The sequence below is a fragment of the Lonchura striata genome, chromosome 5 (genome assembly GCF_050655825.1).
Source record: "Lonchura striata isolate lonStrDom1 chromosome 5, ASM5065582v1, whole genome shotgun sequence".
Classification (NCBI taxonomy): Eukaryota; Metazoa; Chordata; class Aves; order Passeriformes; family Estrildidae; genus Lonchura; species Lonchura striata.
In genome coordinates this window covers 8,309,937-8,333,371 of record NC_140707.1, presented here as the reverse complement: position 1 = coordinate 8,333,371, position 23,435 = coordinate 8,309,937, and the positions used below count along the sequence as shown (strand labels likewise).

Sequence of the window (23,435 nt, the reverse complement as noted above, 5' to 3'; positions counted from 1 at the left end):
AAAGAACAACATTTCTAATAATTTCATTATTTCAAATGGTAAAGCTATTATGTGCTTTTATATCATAGAATATCCTGGGTTTGAAGGGATTCACAAGGATCATTGAAGTTCAACTCCTGAGCCCACACAGGACAGCCCCAAGAATCCCACCATGTGCCTGAGATCATTGTCCAAATTATTTGTGAACTCTTGTCAATCTTGGTACTGTGACCACTTTCCTGGGGAATCTGATCCAGTTCCCAGCTGCCCTGTGATTGAAAAACCGAAACCTCCTCTGACACAGCTTCATGCGTTCCCTCTGGTCATGTCACTGGTCACCAGAAAAGGAGAGGAAGCTGTTGTATTGCTGTGAGATTCCCCCCTCAGTTTCCTGTTTGCCAGGCCGAACAAGCCAAGTGATTTCAGCTGCTCCTCATATGGCTTCCCCTCTAGGCCGTTCACCATCTTTGTGGCCCTCTTTTGGAGACTAAGAGCTTTATATCTTTCTTATATTGTGGCTCCCAAAACTGCACACCATATTCGAGGTCAGGCTGCACCAGCACAGAATAGGACAGGACAATCACCTCCTGTGTGTCATGTGCTTCTTGCAGGAAGATTTGCAGGTATGATTCCTTTTTAACAGAAAAATGCAGTTTTCTTCCTTGCTGAAGGTTGCAGGGTCTTGTAAATGAGCACAGAGGTAGGTTAGCTTTTGAGGGTTTCTGTCCTCAGTTTTTTTTCCCTTGTCTGCTGCTTAGTAGCTGCAGCACAGACAAAGCACATTGGAGTTTGTCCCTGTGGGGCTGGTTGTATTGGGTCTCATCCTGAGGCACCTCAGTGTTGTGCTGAGCTACACAGTTCCAGCATGCCCGAGGCTTCTGGCCTTTATGTCAGAAACGAGACTGAAAGTTAGCCCTATATGCCTAAAACGGAAGGTGAATATTCCTATATTTATTATAGCTATCATTAGCCAGTGTTCATTTCAAAATACTGCCAGAGAACGGGTTATTGCAGAAGTCCTAACCATGGGCTATGTGGCAGCCCCACATCTGTAATCTGGATGTGTTAATTCTGTGAAGAAGGTGCTACCTGCCTTTAGCTGTGGGAATCTGTGCAATCCCTCTGGTCGGTTGTGACACAGTGCTGTCCAGTGCATTGCTACAGCCATGTAAGAACAGCTGTGAAATGTGAAACTCAAGCTAATTATGCCTGGCCTGATAAAACATATGTAGATGTTTTCTGTATCACCTTACTTAGGTGTACTTAGGCAATTCTAAAGGCCACTGATAACCGATACTACTCCTTGCCATATTTTTTTACTAGTCCTAGATGGTGTTAGTAAGGATTAGACAGAAACTTTGTTCCTAGAGCAGACAGGAGTCACCCATAAACAGGTAGATGGACTGCACACATGTTCTTATTCTTGCTGTACTCTGGGATTGAGAGATTATCTATCTGGTGTTTCTGCATTCTTTTAAAGAAAATTCTAGATAAGCATCTGTGAGAGTTTTAAAATCTGTCATTTGATTCTGAGCACTATAGCTACCACCATACACAAATGCAGTGATCAGTGGCGATTTGGAAGAAACAGAATTGGGTATGTGACTTTAAAAAAATCTAAACACAGGAAACCCAGTGGAAATTAGAAACTGAAACACAATGTTAGGGCATTATGGCAATGTCAGAACTGGCGTGTTGCCTGAGATTCAGTATTATCTACTGAACACTGTTTCATGTGGAACAGGTTTATTACACCTGTTATGAGGAATCCACAGCTGTTAGGAAGTGTTGATTTAAGTATGATAAATTCCATCAAAAACCCTTATTTTTTTATCTCTCTTGTGAGTACAAACAAATTATCGAATCAGTTTTGCAGAAGGATACTTTTCTCAGGCGCAGGAAGTTGCCATGAGCCCACTTGTAGTGGCTGCAGGCAGGAAACTCTAATTTTCTTTTTTTTTTTCCAGATGCTCAGTAGAATTTTAGTAGAGAAGTAATAAGCAAATACAGGAGTATGTACTGCCGTAGAACCAAACATTGCTTATTGTGCCAGCCATAGGTTTTGTGCAGCAGTAATTTGAGTGTAATGCAGAATGATGTCACATCTAAGAGTTAGTTTGTCTTGTTTTTGACTTGTCCAAGTACCTGCCTCTGCTCTATGCTCAGGGTCTGCTAACAGTTGGCTCTTTTTATCTGGGGCCCACCTCAGCACAAGGCCATGAGTCTCTTCCCACTGTGTAAAAGAAGATTCTCTGTAGTTCATCTCTGGCTGCCACAGGCAAGCTGGAAATTGAAAAGAAGGAAGGGTATCACCAAAAGGGAGCAAATATCCCCCTCTCCTACTGACTTTTGCCTCTTGTTATAGTGTCTCTCTTCTTTGCAAAATTACATACAAATGATACTATTTGATTGAAATCAATGTAGATACACTGGTGTTTTCTATTCTCTGAACATTTGGTATCTTATAATAATTTAGGAAAATAGTCTGTAAGTGCATTTGAAGGATAGTGGACAATTTTTTGGTTTTCTGTTTGTGATATTTGGGAGAGAATTTGGTAGTGTGAGAAGTGTAACATGATGTCCAGAAATATTCTGTTAGCTGTATGGCCCCTAGTGTTCAGGTTCCTGATTTGGGATTAGGCTTTCCAAGCCAAATATTCACTTTTCATTTATTTGCCCAGTTTTGTGGTGCATGCACTGTGGACAAACAGAGGCTATAAATGGCATAACCTCAGAAAATCTTGTGAATGCTGGAAGTGTTTTTATAACCTTTACTTTCCTATCTCATACTAAAGCAAAGAGATCTGCGAGGCAAATGAAACCATTATGTGTCCTATGTGTGAACGCAATTGCACACTACAAAAACTCAATGAAAGCTGCATATATGCCAAGGTAATTATTGTATTATTGCTATCAAGATACTTGTGATTGTATAATGAATGGCTGCCCTTGTTTCAACCAAGTTGCCTGAAAAATATGTTGTTTCTCTACAGATGTTGTTTTCAGCCTTTGTAATAAATCTTTCTAACAGGGGAATGCTCTGAAATGATCTGGGGTTTTTCTAAAATTGCTTTCTGTGAGCATTTCCTTATTAATAAATTCTTATTATTTTCATCAACTTATTAATTCCTCTGTGAGGACTCCATAATAAAACTTTCTTTAAGGTTTTTCCTACTTTCCTCTCTAACTATCTTATTATTCTGTTTCCTTTGCTTACTTTGTATTTGCACTTTTGCTCCTGCTTTGCTCTGTCAAACTAATGCAAAGACTTTATACAATTAAATATTTTGCTTCAAGAAGCTATCCTTCAAACTTAAATAATCACACCAGAAATTGCAAAATACCTAGTTAGAAGAACAAAATAGAATCAAGAGATAGTAAGTATGTTGAGGGAGAAAAGAAGAGGTTTTTTAGCCCATAAAAGCCTTAAAATAGAAATGGTCAAGATTAAGTTTGACCTACCATATGACAGGAATTCTGGATTAAATTTTAACCTGTCTGGACATGGACAAAACAGCTCATTGTATGTGAAACAAAATGACTAGTGATGCATGAAGTGATATTCTGGAACAGCAGATTTCAAATTATACTGGAAGTCAGAGTGTGACATTGACAAACCTTGGTAGAAGAGACATGCTGGTAGGAGTACTTAGGAGAATGCTTAACTTTTGTTTTCTGACACCAGTTATGTATTGTGGGATTATCTGGGGCAAAAGATGAGGTGGCAGTATTATTTTTTCCTGATGTATTTTTCATTCAGGTTACACATTTGTTTGATAATGGAGGGACTGTCTTCTTTGCAATTTTCATGGCAATTTGGGGTAAGTATTTTTACTTGGTTTTTGTTTTTATTTTTAGTTCACCTGACCCTTTTATATGATTACTTGACAAAGGAGATTACAGCTCTTGATAAAAGTTAAAGGATTATGATTTTGCCACACAAACAATTTTTTTCATTTTCATTAATCTAGATTTCTGTTTTAGTAATGGGTAATACCTTTTATGTAAATGTACATATGTATCAGCTAATGTTACGATTTTCTTTAGGGCCCTAAATGTCTTTAAGCCTGATTTTTTTATTATTTAGGCTAAAGTCCTTTTAGAGGAAAACATGTAGGTTGTGTTACTGATCTTGAGCCAATATCAAAATCACATCTTGTAGAGGATTCTTACAGAATAAATGAGGATGGTTTTATGGGAGCTAATTACAGGAAAGTATAGGAAAGGTTTGAGGTTAAGTACTTACTGGATTTAAGGTATTTCCATTGAAATTCTTAGTCTGAATCTCTCGTTGTGTTTGCCATTGCATACATAGTGTTGTGCAGCTCAAAGACAAGCACAGGGGGATGTCCACAGGGGACACTGTTGAACAGGAGTTACCAAAACCAGTCCTGCCTCTTGTAGAGGTCAGTGTAATAGTGCCATAAAAGACAGATTTAATGGGCCCAGAATTAAATCCTCAGTAGAATTAGCTTTCACTGCAGCTAATAGGATTTTGCTGCTGGGAAATAGGGAGGAAGAACAGAACCAAAGATAATTGATTCTACCAATGAACGTGTTTGTCTGTGTAAACACTGAGAAAATGACACTAGTTCACATACACAGAGCTGTCTGCATTCAAGACAGAGTTTCACAGTTTTGAATGAAATAGTACGCAACAGCTTTATTTATGTAACATGTATGAATAAGTATTAATTACTTTAACTTAAAGTGAAGTAAGAACAAATGTCACAAATTTTGGAGGCTGGCATGGTAAAAGCAAGTAAAAATATACAAACAACCGCAAAACATCATATAGTTGCATGGACAACAGAAGCACATCCCCATACATGCAAAAATTATGATTGGATTGTCAAAAATCAACATGATATAACTAAAGAGCACAGTTTGATTACTTTCCTCATTGATATTTCTTCATTTACCATTAATCTTGCTATTACTGTCTTCCAAGTATTATTACTTTCAAAATCCCTAAAATACAATGCATTTAATTATATAGTTACCAGTGCAGACAGCACAGGTAGCTTCTTAGCATCTCTTCATCTCTAAAGTCTCCTTCAAGAGAGCTCTTTCCATTTTCATCTGAGGCCAAGATTCAAGTGTAAGGAGGAATTGGCTTGTATGACACTGCTTTACCACAGGAAAGATGGCATTATATAGTCTAGGGAAGGTGAAAGCTGAGCATTATATTTTTCTCTTTTTTCTATATTTCAAGCATCAGAGTGATATTCTCATGTAATATAGGTGAATCTGTCTCATATTTTCAGTCTGCTACCAAATATGCTGGATACTATGCTAGAAATGAGGTTCTGGTATTGATGGGACATACGCTGTTTTTATTACTGAACTCAAAAAAAGGGCAAGATTGCATATATGGACTGAAATCTTTAATATTTTAAATAAATACCTGTTTTGCCCATATTCAGTACGACTGACATAGTTTCTCTCTGGGGTGTATGTGCATGTAATTTACTCACATATTTAATAAAATCTCATAGTAACATTCACAGACAGTGAGATAATTCCATCAGTGTGATCCACAGTCTCCACACTAATTAAAGCGTTTTAGCAGAGCATAATAACAAGGACGTATCCCACATGGGTAGTTTGTTCTCTGCACTTTATTTTGTTTGTTCTATGCCTTTTCAATTGTTTATTTTACTTATTCTCTCATTCTATTTAGATAAACCTGGTAACTGTAAACAGATAAGTTATGCAGTTATTTGCATTATACTGCCATAATTTTATTCTTTAGCTGGACAGAACTGGACCATGCTTTTTAGGATACCTATATATGTATCAGAGATAATTCCTTTCCTCTCTTGTTAAGTATTTCTTCTATCTAATCTATACTGACACATTTAACATAATTTCTGCAGATCTAGCCTGCAATTCAAACAACAGATCAGTCTGACAGAGGAATAGAAGCTTGTTATCTTTTTTCCCATTGATAGTGATACTAAATCACTGTCATGTAGTCAAAGGTTAGATGTAGCTCATTTTACTCAGTAATTCCATTCTCCCCAGAAAACTTCAGATAATCCAAATTAAATAATCCACGTAAACCTAGTCTATATTGGCATATTCACTGAAGAAGGTCCAAATGTAAATTTTGGAAAACAATGACCTGAGTAGTTTATCAGATAGAAATTATATTAGGATAGTTTCACTTCATAGTAGTGAGTTGAGGATTTCTTTTGTATTGATACTAAAATATCATTGTAATCCTAGTCAAATTTTTATTTGTTACATTGTTGACCAAAGTTACACAAAGCAGAATCTTACCTGGGCGCTATTTTTCTATATTATTTCCAAAAACCAAATGTAATATCCTTCCAGGAAAAGCAGAAGTTGATAATTTCATTACAAAGTAGAAGAAGTTATGCTCTGTTACTGGGCCCTGTCTGTTGTATATTGGTGTATCTTGTGATTTTTCCTTTTCATGACATTGTTTGTACAGTAATGGCTGTAAGGTAACAATGGCCAAGTTGTTTTGAAAAAAATGAAAAGAGTGTAGATAACAGGCAAGAATATAATCTGAAGCAAGCATTGCAATGAAAGATGGGATGGTGTTATGTCAGCCATTGGAATGCCATCAGATGGGCACCCTTCATTGTCTTCCTCTGTCTTATCTTCTGTGAGGCACCTCTGACTCTTATATGGTTCTAGAGAGCTGTCTTAGTGAAGAATTGAAGGAATAACGTAATTTTTTTATATATTACTTGAAAGATTTAATCTCTGTCTACTGGATACCTCATGGTTTAATTCAGCAGCCCCTCACATGTAAGTCCAGTTAACTGCTTTCTGACATATGGGAGAGCAAATATCAGGGCCCTGATTCATGATTTTCTGAAGATAACTCGTGTCCTTCTAGCAATACCCATTCAGTTGTGTGACCACATGGGTGGTCAACTTTCAAAGCGGATTCCTAATCTGAAGTTATGTCAGCTTTCAGCTCTTGCCTTTAAGCTGGAAAGGGCATATTGCTGGAATTTATTTAGATTTTATTTTCTATGAGAAAAAAGGTGTGTTTGGCCTCTCAGTATTTGTTTAAACATTTATAAATAAGGTCCAGGAACATGATGTAGATGCTTGGACTGTGATTGCACTTCAATACAAGTTCTTATATACTCATAGAGAAGACAAAAGTAGTCATCTTTTTGAACATCTTAACAATATTTTTACTTCTAAAACAGATGTAGCTTCATCCCTAATTTTGTAATTGACTTAGGATGACTAAAGAGTCTACCTTTTTTTCAGTTAAGCAAGGTTTGGGAGAGCTTTTGAGCTATAGTTTTAAACTTGCCCACAATCCTTTGAACAGGTTCAGTGATACTAGATATGAATTTCCTGGTATTTCAGAGGTTAAAAAAATAACTTGCAAGGAGGAGATACAGAGTTAAGAGGCATATTGGTTAAGCTAAAATTTAGGAATAATAAATTAATGTCAGTTGAAAGCTAATTTGGCTGGAGTCAATGATATCCTAATAATTCAGTAAGACAAGATTATTTAAGCAGCCCTGTGCAGGAATTAGAAATGTTATAATGCAAAACACTTGTACTGTTCTTTACCTGGATCACTCCTTCTGTCATCATAGAGTCATCTGTGGGAAAATGACTTGGGCCTCTTTGTAGCACCTATAAAATATCCAACCAGGCCAATTAATACACATCTCAAAATGGCTCCTACAAAAATGCCAGCTGTTACTACTTCTTTGTTGTTTTTGTCTGGGAGAAAAAGAAACAAAGATGAAACAGTTGAATGGGAATAATAAATCTATAAAAACACTGAGTGAGACTTTTCAGCAAGGATCTGAAACACTTTGCAAGCTATGAGTAAACCAGCCTTACTGCAGAAATGTTCTGCCTATGTAAATGAAAACAGACATCTCCATCTTTGAGGTTTCAGGGAATAACTGGCGTTTAGGAAAACTAAAAAGTCAGCTAAATGAGTTTTTAATCAAATAACAAGGTTTAATTAATGAATCAGCCACTATTTTTTATTTGACTAAATAAACAGTAATCATTCTTTGAATGCAATTATTTGTAAGCATTTAAGCCAGCAGTTAAAATTGCAGCCTCTGAATTTCAGTTTTTGTGTGTGTAAAGCTAAAAATTCAGTAATGGTGATTGAGCATGCATCTGTTCAATTACCAGAATAAATGCATTTCTTCACGATTTTTCCTCCAGTTGCATGAAACCTTTCTTCAAGATATTCAGTTTTTCTTGGAAGTGAACTTGCTCTCCAACTCTCCTTCCTTCTCAGCTGATGTTATGTAAAAATTAGGTGCCTTGTAATTATTAGCTGTGTGTTAACTATGATGGGAAACATGAAAGTCTGATGGTACTTCAGTTCTTAGTACAAACTGTACTTGCAGTCCTGTGTTAAAAGCTTGAAAGCTAATTAATGCAAAAAATTACTGTGCCTTCTAATACTTTCTTTTCCTGAAGACCTGTTTCAGAATAGCAGGATAGAAAAGTGCAATGACAGTTTTATGTTCCATTGTTTTCCCATGCATACTTAATTTGGTAATTAAATGCACAATGAGTAATTCCTTTGGAAGTGTTTATAAGAAGTCATCTTTGGTTACAAAAATATCTGAACTTTAGTAAGTTGATGTGCTGTATATTTTAAGTCTAATTTCTACATATCTGCTTTTAAGGTTTATTCTAGTGAAAATAGGCAATACCTGTCACTAGATTCTCCCGATCTTGGAAGTGTTAAATAATTAATTTAAGAGTAAATAATTTGAAAAATACATGTGTGGGTGAGCTTTAGTTTTAGTTTGTACTAGCTCACTTGTAAGTTCACATGTCTCATAAAGCCTCCAGTTCAGTTTAGCAAAAGGTTTTATTTCAGCATTATAATTTTATTAAACCACTTGGATTTTAGTTAGATCCTTACCTGCATTGGCATCTTTTGGTGGTGCAATAGAAGGGTTGCTGGAATTAATGCTTTAGCTTTGTTGTCTGCTGAATGGGTTTGAAACTTGGGGTAGGACTGTCCTGCTTCACCATGGGTGATGTCAGAATGACACTGATGGGGAGCAACGTGGTGCGTTTGATTGAAGAGTTACCACTGGGAGCACTAAAGCCCCAAGGGTAGTATAGATGACTGTGGAATGATTTGGTGTCACTGTGGAAGGAGATGTAGCTGCAGCACACTTGGTCATTTCAGAAAAGTCACCTGTTATTCTAAATGTTGCTAAAGACATTGGGCTCCTGTGGATGTTTGTGACTGAGTTCTTTATTCCATTTTGTTGACACATTTGAAGAGAAGGTGGTGCCATCAGAGGGCCTCGGGGATATGCTTGTTGCCTCACTGATCATTTCTGCTCTTGTCATTGCATTCTCTTTGACACTGGCAATTGCTGGTGCAGCATGACACATGGTAGAAGGACTTCTGGTAGTCATATGCAGAACAAATCTCTGTGAAGTTAGTTGCACTGGAGACTGATGGTTTTTTGTAATTGAACTATTTCTTTTAGTGGTTTATTTTATTTCTCCAGCCTCAGTATTGCTTCTGTTCCACTGCAGTCTTACAAGCAGAAAAATAATAGTCATTACACAGGAGGGTTGCATGGTGTTGAGTTCAAAGTTTCTTTTATACAGAACCCGCAAGAAATTCGCTTTTGTTTATGATTTTATTTAACCAAACCAAGTCACTCAGTGAAGATCCAAATAAGTTGGTAAAAGAAGTTAGTGTTATATAATAGAAATCTTTTTTACCACGTGTTGATGCTGGAAACCTTATGTCCCTAAGTGTTAATGACATAAGAATTGCCTAAAATAATATTGATGATCAACAAAATTGATCTCATCTTGGTCAATATCAGTTGCAATATTGATCTCAGTGTGCTGATGGAGATGTTGTAGGATAGCTCATGTGACTGGAATGTTGTCATGAAGGGCTACACACTGTTTAGGATAGACAGACCAGGAAAGGACATGGTGTCAGAGTTGTTCTGTGTGAGACAAGACTTGGAATGTATTCAGCTCTGACTTGGGGTAGATGAGGAGTAAGTCAAGAACTTATGGGTCAGGATAAAGGGGGTTACTTGTAAGGGTGACACTGTTGTGGGTGTTTACTACAGGTCAACTGATCAGGAAAAAGTGGATGAGGTCTTCTGCAGACAGCCTGAAGCAGCCTCACAGTCAGAGCACTGGTTCTTGTGAGGCACTTTACTGCCTTGACATATGCTGAAGAAGCAACACAGCGAAGCACAAACAGTCCAGGACGTTCCTGGAAAGCAGGTAGTTAGAGGATTCCCCAAGGAGTGGCATGTTGCTTGATCTCATACCAACAAACAGGGAAGTCGTGTGGGAAATGTGAAGCTTGGGAGCAGCCTTGGCTGCAGGGATCATGTGGTTGTGAAGTTTAGTACTGGATAAAGAGGAAGCAAGGCAGCAAGTAAAATTACAAGCATGATATTCAGGCAAGCTAACATTAGCCGCTTTAGGGATCTCTTGGAAAAATCCCATGAGAATAGGCCCTGCAGGGAAGAGAGGTCTAAGAGAGCTGGTTGATATTCAAAGACTACATTCTCCAGGCTCAAAAATTATGAATCCAAATGAGAAAGGAATCAGGCAAAGCTGTCAAAAGACCTGTGTGAATGAATAAAGAATTCCTGTTAAGCATAAGCAGGAAATACACAGGAGATTGAAGCATCTTGGAATGCATTGGAATGCATCTAGAGAGGCGATCAGAGTAAGTAGAAATGGAACAATGAAGGCCAAGGCCCATCTGGTATAAAATCTGTGCAGGGATGTAAAGGACAACAAGGAAGGCTTACTCAAAGGCTTATCCATAACAAAAGGAAAACAAAGGATCATGTGGCCCATTACTAAATGGAGGGAGGCCCTTGTAGCTGACGACACAGAAAAGGCAGAGCTGCTGAGCTTCTTTGCATTGGTCTTCCCTGATGTGACCAGCCCTCAGGAATCTCTGTCCCAGGTGCCCAGGCTTGTTCAAACACGACTGGTTAGAGAAGACTAGAGAAGTGGTGGGCTATGAAGTTGATTAAGGGACTGGAGAATCTTTCTTAACAGGAAAGGCTGAGGGAACTGGGCCTGTTCATTCTTTAGGAGAGATGACTGAGAGGGGATCTCATCAATATATCTGAGTATCTGAAGGGAGTTTGTTAAGAGGATGGAGCCAGTATCTGCTCAGTGCTAAACAACAGGATAAGATGCAATGAGCAGAAACTAATGCACAGTAATTTTCACCTGAATGTGAAGAAGGACTTATCTCCTGCTTGCACTGGAAGAGGTTGCTCAGAGAGGTTGTGGAGTCTCCCTCACTGGAGGTATTCAAGAACTACCTGGATGCAATCCTGTGTCATATGCTCTTGAATGACCCTTCTTAAGTAGGGAGGTTAGACCTGGTGATCCACTCCCTTCCAATCTTAACCATTTCATGATTCTGGAACAAAAGATTATTTTCATAAGAAAATTCCATGGTTCTATAAACAGACCTCATACTCAGAAGGGAATAATTCAAAACCACTTTGCTATGGAATGAAGTAATGCAACATATGCGGATGATATTCTCAAGGCAATGTTTTCTGGGCAGACAGCAATTCTAAGGGCATGCTAAAGATTTATGCTCTCTTGTAAAGAATTATAATTTTTACAATTAACCTGCAAAGCTGATGGATAATATTTTGTGGCCTTGAGGAGTGAGTGTCATATGAATGCTGCCAGGAGCAAATTGAAAATTAAATCAGTCCAGAGGTTATGAATGAGGCTGAATTTGTGTGCAAACTTGTTTTGCAATACAAAACCCGAAACTCTGTATTAGGCAATAATTTTTCAAATGTTAGATGGAGAAGAATAAGAAAACCTCACCTTGAAGTCACATGATTGTAGTAGGTCTGCTGTTCAGCATATGTTGTTCAGTGAGGTTTTGGTGAGGGGTATTTTTTCTATATGTGAAACAGATTTGGATCATCCAGTTTTTAACTCCCACACATGAGCTCTCATATGACAGCACAGTAAATTCTATAGTAAGTCATTCTTCAGCATCATTAATTATTTGGATGTTCATCTATATGGGTACTTCACCACCTGAATGAAGGAGATTTTAGTAACTATTTTGTAACTATTTTGTAACTATTTTGTCTTCAAGTCTCTCCTATTTTTGTTAGGCTTTTTCTTATGAGTGGTTTTATAGAGTGTTTGTGTTTTGTTTTTTTTGTGGTTTTTTTTGTGGGTTTTTTTTGGTTTTTTTTGAGATTTTTGTGTTTGTTTGTTTTGGGCAAGGGGCAGAGAGCAAGGGCTGGTTTTATTAATTTGTTAGTTTGGGGTTTTTTTATTGAGTTGTGTATTATCCCCAGCTTAGCTTCTTTGTATATAACACTGTTAAGAGCAATGTGAAGAACGTATATTATATAAATAAGTAATGTATAATTATGTAGATATAGGTATATAATATATATAACTAATTATGATAAATAATTATGTATCAATTGTGTATAGAAACCCAAAAAGGTATTAAACATAGTACAGAAATATAGATAAAGGTAGGAATATGTGACCATCCTGTTTATTTTGAGTTAGAAATACTTCTTCTGAGCAATTGGCTTTCTAGAAGAAGCAAATTTTCATACTTCCTGTTTGAAATCATGATTTTTCCAAGGAACAATTGGACAATTCTATGTTTTGTCAGGAATCACACCCTAAACAAGGTGTCTTATCCTCAGTGGCAGACTACAATGTTCTGGAAATTTGGAGTTATTTAAAACCCCTAAGTACATGGACAATCTGATTATGGTCTCACACCTAGTTTAGAAATAATTGTCTAAAGAATTATTCTAGTAGCAAAACTGCTGCAGTATAAAACTGTATAGCTTGGAAAGAAGTGAGATTGTCGTATTTGAACTGAATAAAATGAGATTGTTCTTGGCTCTTTATTAATAGATATCACTGTGTATGTGTTTCCTTGTTTCTTCCAGAGAAGATTCTATGTTTTGAATAAAATGAAAAGCAAAATGATGAATTTAAAGGGATGGCAGTGTCTCATGTTGACATGTACCTATCTCTGTACAGCTACTGCAGACAACAAAAATATGATTTTCAGAAAACATTGCTAAATAGTGTTTTAAATTTAACAGGGGTTATCATAAAGCTACTTAGAGTTTCAGATTCTATGAGGAAAACTGTCAGATAGTGGCTAATGATATGTTACATTGCTGATTTTCTTAAGATCTGCATGGCCCTTTTTTCCCCCCTGTAGTTAAAGTACAGTTGTTTTCCACAGCAACAGTCTTTCTAGAGTTTTGGAAAAGACGGAGAGCTGTATTGACTTATGATTGGGACCTCATAGACTGGGAAGATGAGGAGGTAAGAAGAAACAGAAATAAACATGTAAAGCCTTGCTATCAGCGTGGTTAAAGTCTCAATATCGATCCATATTGTATGTCAGTCATCTGAGTTTGTCATTCAGATCATATTTGTATTGATAGTACTAGTTGCAGAATGCAAAGGTATGCTTGAGTTTGTACAAGGATACCTTGCCTTTCCCAACTAATGTTATAATTCCAAATATAATTCTACATTTATTAAATGTATCCTTGGAAAAACTGAGTGCAAATACTTCCCATAGAGAGGACAGGAGCTGCTTCTGATGTCAGCACAGATGCCTTTAAGCTCCATGGTTTCTGGTTCTGGAAATTCCTGATCCTGCATAAAAATAGAACCAAGACAAGCAACAAGACAGAAACTAGCTTTTGTATCCTTGGAGAGGCATAGCTTATCCCTGAATATTCTGCTATCAGCATCAGCAATAATAATTTTTTTTTTATTCCATTAATCACTAGCAAGCATAGCTGTAATTTATCTATATTGGTGATTTAATTGCAGCTTAAGTCAATAGACTTCACTTGTTTTACAGCTTGGATGAGTAGATAGAAGCTGCTGGCTATTTTTAATAAATGCTCTCATAACACAAACAACACCATCATAATTGGGCCTAATTTATAGTTGTGTTATCAATTTTCGCAGACAATCTAGTGTCTAAGTCAGCAATGTGACCCATGATACTTTTTAACACCCACAAATAGTGGTGAAGGCTCCTGTGGTTTCTGTTCTTTGTTGCACTCTGGCACTGCTTCCAAGGATTTTCAAAAGAGCAAATTATTTAGGTATTTGAGTTGTAGCATTATAAAAAAAACATCCATATCAGTATAATGTTCTACTTTGTAGCACATGTATGTCTGATTCTTGAGAGAAGTAATACCGCAAATGGAATCCACCCTGTCGTTCCAGGAAGAGCTGCGTCCCCAGTTTGAAGCTAAATATTCTCAAGTGGAAAGAGTAAATCCCATCACAGGAAAACCTGAACCTTTTCAACCTTTCCCTGATAAGCTCAGTCGACTGATGGTGTCTGTCTCAGGAATATTCTTCATGGTGATGTTTAATGATATTAGAACTATTGTATTTTAATTCATCTTATTCTGATGTAAATAGTAACTCACCATGAGCATTCATTAAGATTAGTGGATTTACATAATATACGCAAAACTGATTGTCTTACTGCTTGTTCAGGGACCTCTTTGTTTCACAAGATAGAATATAGTTATATTGGAAAAGAATAGTAAAGAAATGTTTTAACTTATCTTTGTTTTTTGTTCTCTCAAATTCTGCTCTCCAAAACAAATATCAATCTTTAAAACACTTGTTTTATTATTTCAGTGGATATTAGTTCAGATGTGATTCCTTTTGTTCTAATACCTCTACTCATAAATACATACCTGTAGATTTCACTGGTCCTTACTGCAGTGTTTGCAGTTGTGGTGTATCGGCTGGTAGCCATGGAGCAGTTTGCTTCTTTCAAGTGGTATTTCATCAAGAAGTATTGGCAGTTTGCAACATCTGGCACTGGAGTCTGTATCAATTTTATGATCATCATGTCACTCAATGTTGTAAGTCTTCTGTTCTTTTAAAGGAGCAATTAATTTTAAAGAGTGATTTTTACAAGCTTACTAAGTTAATCATGTATTAGATATATACATGTTCATGCAGCTGTGTATGAAGCTAGTATTACAGTGGATTTTCCTCCTCTGATACAATGTTTGTTGATGTTTTTCTCTAATTCCTCTGTAATTTGTCACTGCACATCTTTGCTTATATCACCAAGTTACAGGGGTACAGATTGCTGCTTTTATTTGTATTTTTTTATTATTGCATTTTGCAATAGATTTCTAATTGGAACTACATTATTTTCTTGACTGAGTATTTGGTTTCTAAGTTGTTTTTGATTAATGACTTCTTATTAAAATGCAGTGTTGCACAGTCCTAGAATCATTGTGATATATGATTTTGGTGTCTTTTCTGTCATGTAACAGCACAGGTTTAATAATTTGCTCTTATAGCATTACACAGACAGAAACTCTTATTTCAGCTGCACTATTATTTTTCATCTTTCTGTTCCCATGCAAGCACAGATAAAAAGGAATAATAACCCAGCAAATATTGGCTTTTAGTCCTCTTAAGGACTTGCACTCGCTGCAATAAGAAATAATTCTTCCAATCAGAGTCCTCTAGTTATTTGTGTTATTATATATGATCACTCCACATCATAAAACATATATTGAAGTGAATAAGCAAAGCTATCAAAAATAACTTGCTACTCATAGTATAGTCAAGGAAATATATTTCAGAGTTGGCAACTGCCAGGGGCTGAATTAGATTTAAAATAAAGACCAGAGATAGTCAATATATATAGAGGAAAGTTTTCAGTACAAGGCTGATCCTCAGCTAGTATCTGTATTCATGGAAAGGAGAACTGTCCTGCAATACCTTGATGCTACAGAGCAAGAGAATACCATGCTTTTGATGCTTGTTTTCATTGTGGATTTGTCATCACAACAGCCAGGTTGTCCTGTACTTACACCACTTAATTTCTTTTTTAGGTGTATGAAAAAGTTGCCTATCTCCTGACAGACTTAGGTATGTAGGTCTTTACTAATGGTGTGGTTTTTGCTGGCTGTGGCATATACCTTTATAGTATACTTCTTTATTTACCTTTAAAAAAGTGTTTTGAAAACTTCATCTATGAAGTAAGTTTCTGGCATTTCCCTAAGCAAGTGAGAAATATCACAGAAAGAAAAGAAATTATTATTTCACCGAGGAAATAAAATAAAACTAAGGAATTTATTCTTATACTTCTACTTTTAGTGTTTCATAGTATACACTGAAAAATAGTAATCTTATTTTCAAGCAAAAGTCAAAATTTATTCTTTCTTAGCATGCTAAGGGTTTTTTTCCATTTTCCCCAAATGCTTATTTTTTATTAATTTTTAATTTGATCTTTCAGATGGAAGAGAATGGGTTAAGATAAAATTAAGTTGTCCCAGATAAAAATGTTAAGTCATGAATTTTGAAGTAGCTCCAATTCTGTAACATTAAAATTTTATACTGAAGCCTCTAGTTATGATTCAATCACAGTCATAAAGCTTTCTAGATTATAGATGACAAGAAAGCAAAGACAGAATTTAAGATCTCTGGCTGTGTCAATGTGTTACTATTTAGTGTTTCATTCTACATGCTCACTTTTAGTCCATGTCAAAATACACAAGTGATCTTGTCTTGGTTAAATTCCAGCTGGCTGCTTAAATTCCACAGCTCCCTCTTTTGGTTACAGTAATGAGATGCTCAAAACTTTATAGTGCTTCACCTAACAGGCAGTAGAACAGATTAGAAAAATTTAGAATTTATAGTCAACTTACTCAAATTAATAAAATACTTTAAAGTATTCTTTCATATAAAAATTATTTCTATTAATTTTAATATATTTTATTGTTATGTGTCATAGAATGGGAAAGAAAATAATTAAGTGTATAAGCAAGTTTTTTCCCAAAATACATTAAAAAATTTTTTTCAAAAAAGTTTTCCTGAATTAAACATAATATGGAGCATTAGGTGTTTCAGATAGGTACCTCATCTTCTTTGTAAGGTGTTTTACATCAGAAGAGAACAACCTTCTGGAAACAGCTGTCCTTATGTAAAGCTTGTAGTATCCTGTATATTTCTATCCAAATTTAGTAATCTGTAGACCAGAGTAGTTAAGTAGTACAAATTTTAACTGACAAATACGGGCTGTGTAGACTTAAAAATAATATGCTTTTACAACTGACATGCTTTAAAATTTCTACCAATGTACTATATTCCAAGTTTGATATGTCCAACAAAGATGGATTTTGTAAAAATTAATTTGTAAATATTATCACCAAATTCTAATTCAGACATAATGTTCTACAAACCTTAAGGAAAGAGTTCCAGGGAAGACCCACATGGAACACTTGTAGCCCTGCTATACATTCCTGTGTTTCTTTCCAAAAGAAGCCAAGAAAGAACCTCTGTCCTTTGCTTATTGAATTATAAACTGTTTGGCACTCCACAAGCATTATGAAAGGGAACTCTTGAGGATGAAGTAAAGGTTTTACAGAAGTATTTAGAAGGTGAGAAGCTTGGATGAGGAATCAAGTAACTTTTAAGTGGTTCTTTCACCTCTGCTTCCTTTGGCAGCTCTACTGATTCCAAGTACTTTCAGGTTTTTGGGGTGTTGGGTTGTTTTGGTTCATTGTTTGGTTTGGGGTTTCTTTGTTTTAAGATTTTGTTGTTGTTTGGTTTGGTTTTGTGGGTTTTTTTGTGTTGAATTTTTCTTTTGAATCAAGATACTTTTAATCTTAAGATAAAAATTTGCCCTTGTTTCCAAATGTTTTCATGGAAGTGAAACAGGTATCTTCCCATAGGATTATGATTTATGCTGAACTAAGGGGCTTCTATGTACTAGTTTTCACATAGAAACAACATAGTCTGAGGTGGGGCAATGCAGAGAAATCAATTGCATCATGATGGGGCACCATGGCTTAAAACCATCCCTTGTTTTGTTAGTGTTGATTGATTTGTAAGCAAACTTATGCATAACTCAATTTCATCTTTGTTTATATAATGTATATTGTGTCTTTCTGAAGAGCATCCTAGAACAGAATCTGAGTGGGAAAACAGCTTTGCCTTGAAAATGTTCCTCTTTCAGTTTGTCAACTTGAACAGCTCCATCTTCTACATCGCCTTTTTTCTTGGCAGGTAAATTATCTTTTCCAATTGCACTTAAAAGAAAACTTGCACAGAACTCAAAATCTTCACTAATTTAATAGATCTGAAGAACATACAGTAACAGTTTGAACTGTAAGGTTTAGGTACTAGTTGGTTTCTGGGCATAATTAAAACACTAAATATTTCTAGATGTATGTAAGGGTTGGACCCTTGAAATGTTTACTCATGAAACTAGAGGGTAAAAATTCTACTTTCATTATGGGGGTGTAAACGACTTTCCTACTAAACAAGAACACAGAACTTTTGAAAATGCAGCCACTTCCTAGATGTGGGTCTGTATTTAGCCCTGTGTTAATAGGCTTTATTGATCTTTTCTTGTTTATGCCCCTTGAGTTACATTTCCAAGAATGCATTTCTGTATTCAGAAACAAATCGTAAATATTGTCTGGCAAACCTTATACAAGAGTAGAAAGCAAAAATTCTGGCTCCAATTTTTGTGCGTATCTTTAGGTTAGAGCATGAGATACAGCACAGATCTAACCTCGCTTCATCTTCAATTTTGTTATGGTCACACCATTCCTGCAGAACCTACAGAACCTTGCAAAATGGTGGTCTTTCTTTGCATTCTGAAACTTCCGTATCCTATGGACACCAGATTTAAACCTGTGCGATTTATTCTGTTGATATTTCCTGAATTCAGTGGATGTTATGAAACAGCTGCTGATATAGATTGTTTCTGGAATGTTCACTGAGAAACAGAAATCTTATTTTCCAGATTTGCAGGCCGCCCAGGAAAGTACAACAAGCTTTTTAACAGATGGAGGCTGGAAGAGGTAAGCAGTCCTGGTTTGTGTTCCTGTGGTATTTCCATGAGTAAAAAGGAAGTCGTTGAAGCCCACTTTAAAGATTTTATTATTCCAAGTGCAGCAAATACTAAACTCTTATTTCTAGCAAAGGATAGGATATAGGAGATGGGTTTTTCCTTCTCTGTTCTCCAGTGTGCTGAGTGACCCTGCCCAAGGCCACACAAGTTATTTCTGCCTCTGCCTTAGGGAAAAGCCATCAGTAATAAGCCCCTTACCTCAGAAGCACTGGGAATCCTACAAGATTGGAATCTCCTGGTACCTGGAATTTTTGGGTAGAGGACATAAAGCCATCAGCTTTTTATTCAACTTGATAAGTTTCTGTCAGCACAGAAAAATAATAGATCTGTTGGAATGGGTCCAGAGGGGTGCAAAAAAATGAATTGGAGGGCTGGAACATCTCTCCTATGAAGGCAGGCTGAGTTGGAGGTATTCAGCTTGGAGAAGAGAAGGCTCCAAGGAGACATTAGTGCTGCCTTTGAATACTTAGAAGTGTTTGTAAGAAAGAAGGGGACAAACTTAGTAGGGCCTGTTGAGACAGGGCAAGGATTAATGATTTTAAACTAAGAAAGGCTAGATTTAGACCAGGTGTAAGGAAGAGATTTTTTAAAAATTGCTATTATTAGGATGGTGAGACACTGGGACAGGCTATCTAGAGAGGTGATGGATGTCTTATCCCTGGAAACATTCAAAGTCAGGTTGGATGGTGTCTCTGCCCGGCCACAGTGTGGAGGTCTCCCAGCTAGCAGGCTCCCTGTGGCCGGAGGGCACGACAGGAGTGGCTGCCCCCGTATCTCTCCCGAGACCTCTGGGGTGGCAGTGCTCACAGGGATGGCAGCTCCCTGTGGCTGGCTGTGGCGTGGGTATCACAGCTCCCAAGCAGAAACGATGGACTGAAGCAAAGAAACAGAGAAAATTCATGCAAATTAAGAGAAAATACAAACAGAGAAAATAAATACAAACAGGAAAAAAATCATACAAATTCACTTGTATGAATTCCAAGGTAATTTATTACCTAGGAGGGTTCAGGGACAAGTAAGGCACAGGAATGAAGGTGGCAGCACATTATAAAGGGCGGGAGGGTATGAGGGGTGGAAACAGCTCACATCCAATGGGGAGATATTGGGGGAGGAGAACACAACGGGGATAATCCAATGAGGACAGCACAGGGGAGGGAGCAGGCTTAACAATCCAATGGGGTGCTGAGGAAGGGGCAACACACGGAACTTTTGAGAACCAAATGGGTGTGGCTACAATGACAGACAGGGGAGGTGGGCAGCACAACTTGGATTGACAGAACCTTTTAAGGATATGAGGGGAGGAACATGGAGTTTGGCACTTTGAGGGACAGCTAAGTGGCAGGAAAACAGCCTGGGAGAAACCATTGTGAGGGGAAGAAATAGGGGTTACAAGGAACATACCAACTGAAACTACCTAACATTAAATGCCTAACTCTTAAAACAAAACATAATAAAATCCTATAAAAATACACACTGCCACAGGATGGGACTCATCTAGTTGAAAATGGCCATACTTATTGCAGGAGTTTGGAATAGATCATCTTAAGAGGTCCTTATCCAACCCAAAATAATTTATAATTCTATGGAATTCTAAAAGGAGAAAAATAATATTTTCAAAATTTAACTTGAATGTTAGAATTGCAAATCACCAGTATGGTGAAATTTCCTCTTTTCTCTGAAAAACAGATTTCTTCTACTGAAATTTGGTAGCACAGAGTAAAATATCATAGCTTTGTAGTCCATTAATTGAAAAATTGTTCTGTAATTACTTAACATTTTAATATGGCTGTATATATAGATAGATAGATATAGATAAAATACCACTACCAGAAATTCTCTCTTTAGACTTAGATTATTGCAAATGAAATATTGCTCCATTTTTTTTAACTGAGTAAGTACTTACTGGTCTAAGTGAAATGGTATGTATCATATATATCTAGTACACATACCTTTAAATTAGGCAATATGATCTAATATCTAACAATATGTCAAAAGGTTGTTCAGCTGAAGTCTCTTAATGTTTATTTTATTAACCTTTATTTTAATATTTTGCAGATGAAGATTAGTGTTTTTCAACATATATACTTAATATTTTTATTTACACTCTGAACAAATAATAAAAAAAAAAGAGTTCTCTGATTTTAGCTGTTGATCTCTTCTACTTCATTTCAGTGTCATCCTAGTGGCTGCTTGATAGATCTATGCTTACAAATGGGAGTTATTATGGTTTTAAAACAAATGTGGAACAACTTCATGGAACTAGGCTATCCGTAAGTTCAGATGTTAATTTTGAAAACAATAATAGATGTTAGCATGATTCAGTGCTAGGGAAAAATGGTTTTATGTTTGGAGAATGTTTTCACGCATTGCACCTCAGTTATTGTCACTTTATTCCCAAGGAAAGCATTAACTTCTGCTCTAAGATAAAGATTCTCAGGGTATGTTAAGCATCTCAGTTACGTATTATGATTTCATCTTCCATAATAAAGAGATGTTCAGCCTCTGAATTTAATAATGAGCTAAGAGTCTTATACTTCTCTTGAAACTGAAAAAATATGTGTCCAGTAAAATATTAATCATCAAATATTGATGAAATTGAAGTCTCAGCCTTGAAAATATGTTAGAAAGGATTTTGCTCAGAACATGCAATTGCAGTTGTTCTGCACATGAGAGACAACGCACTGTATGTTGTAGAATGAAGATTTTTGAAATTGAGAAACCTACTTGAACTTCCAGACTTCCTGTCTTCTCAGCCAAGCAGGATGTTAACTTTGTCTAAAATTTATTTTAGAACATGCTTGTATTCTGTTACAGAAAGAAATGTTTTGTTTTGACAAAACCATTGTTGGCAATATAGGCAATAGTTTATCTTTCAAACAAACTAACAAACTGCTCTTCCAGTAGCAAGAGAGATTAAGAGCCAAACACTAAATTAGCTTGAGAAAAAAAAAGCAGCCTTTTTATCAAAATACTTACAAGAAAGTTATTTCCCATCTTTAATCTCTTTTCCATATCTGGAAACAAATAGTAGTCTTTAGTTGGTCCATATGTCAGTACTAGATAATATTTTTCATTTACATAACCATTTAATTCATGAACCTACTATCTCCTTAATATTTATAACTACTTTGTGGAAAGATCTTTGCAAAGCTTTATGAAGAATAGTCTTAAATATTTCCACCTTCATTCAGCAACACCTTTTAAAATACTTTTTCCTGCTTTAAGAAAATAAATATTCTGTAGAGCATCTAGATCTTTAGGTTTGTTCAAAAATATATGTATTCTACCATTCAGTATATTTTACTATGGCGCTGTTACTGAATTCCACTGTCCTGATTTGTCTGTAACAGGATTGAAATAAAGCATTATTTACTTTTTAGTGCTCTTGCTATGCATGATTTTTTTTCTTTTTTCTTTAATTTAATCATTCAGGTAAATCTTACCAAAATAAAAAAAGTCCATGCAAGCATGTTCAATATTCTGAAAAGCTTATTTGTACAATACCAAACATGCTACATTAAATACAATCAAAATTATAATGCAGAATTATAAGATATTTTATAAGTTTTTTTGCTTTGTTTGCTTTGTATCAAAGATGATGTTGTACAATTTCCCATAAAATATTTAAGTCATCATCCAGATGCTGTTCAAAATAGGTCCACTTATTTCAAAACAGTACAAGAACATATTTTAAATCTCTGCTCAGAGCAGTCATTAATACTCTCTTTATCTAATAAAGTTTATTACAGAATTGGTGGTCACGACGCAAAATGAAGAGAAAAGGGCAATCAATGGAGAATAAAATTTCTCTACCTCAATGGGAAAAAGATTGGAATCTGCAACCTATGAATCTCCATGGTTTAATGGACGAATATTTAGAGATGGGTGAGCAAATTTGGAAGGTGTTGGTTTTCTTCAGAAGGTAGAACTATGTTGCATTGTTAAAAGATTTTTTGACTTTCTGATTTCTAACCACAGAAATGCCTGTCTAGTTTTACAGTTTGGCTTTACCACCATTTTTGTTGCTGCTTTCCCCCTGGCACCTCTCCTGGCACTGCTCAACAACATCATAGAAATCAGGTTAGATGCATACAAGTTTGTCACTCAGTGGCGAAGACCCATGCCTGCAAGAGCAACAGATATAGGTGAGAGAAGCTAATGGCTGTCACTGTCAGCTACCCTCTCTTTGGGTTTTCCTCTCGAGAACAGCTTAACCCCTGAAGTGTTTCATGTATCAAGATGGTAACATAACCAATAGATTTCAGTGACAACTTTTCTTTTTGGCAACAAAAGGGTAGTTAGTTGCTTTGCAAAGAGGATTCCTCAAGGTTGTTTCCCATTTACAATAAAGAATCATAATAGTTTGAATATTGAAAACAGGCTAAAAATATTTTAGTCTTTTGATTTGTGGAACTCTAGGTCTAAAATAAATTTAATTTAGAAATTAAATAAAAGGGCTGAATTAACTTTTAATTTAAAATTCAATTAAATAAGAAACCTCTTTTCAGAACCTCCT

General features: G+C 36.1%; 1 protein-coding gene across 11 annotated transcripts in view; it reads left to right on the top strand.

Moving 5' to 3' along the window:
• Nucleotides 1-23,435, top strand: part of ANO3 (anoctamin 3) — a 108,643-nt gene that overhangs the window by 78,508 nt on the left and 6,700 nt on the right. For 5 of the 11 annotated variants that reach the window (XM_085581211.1, XM_085581210.1, XM_085581214.1 and 2 more), the window contains 11 exons: nt 2,775-2,871; nt 3,740-3,800; nt 13,214-13,320; nt 14,245-14,385; nt 14,736-14,900; nt 15,891-15,927; nt 17,955-18,066; nt 18,812-18,869; nt 21,092-21,189; nt 22,659-22,804; nt 22,912-23,064. In XM_085581211.1, the coding sequence (XP_085437337.1) occupies nt 2,775-2,871; nt 3,740-3,800; nt 13,214-13,320; nt 14,245-14,385; nt 14,736-14,900; nt 15,891-15,927; nt 17,955-18,066; nt 18,812-18,869; nt 21,092-21,189; nt 22,659-22,804; nt 22,912-23,064 (1,175 nt within the window). Of the gene's footprint in view, nt 1-2,774; nt 2,872-3,739; nt 3,801-13,213; nt 13,321-14,244; nt 14,386-14,735; nt 14,901-15,890; nt 15,928-17,954; nt 18,067-18,811; nt 18,870-21,091; nt 21,190-22,658; nt 22,805-22,897; nt 23,065-23,435 lie in introns of those variants that run through there. The other 6 variants (XM_077784400.2, XM_077784399.2, XM_085581217.1 and 3 more) reach the window with 5 other exon arrangements.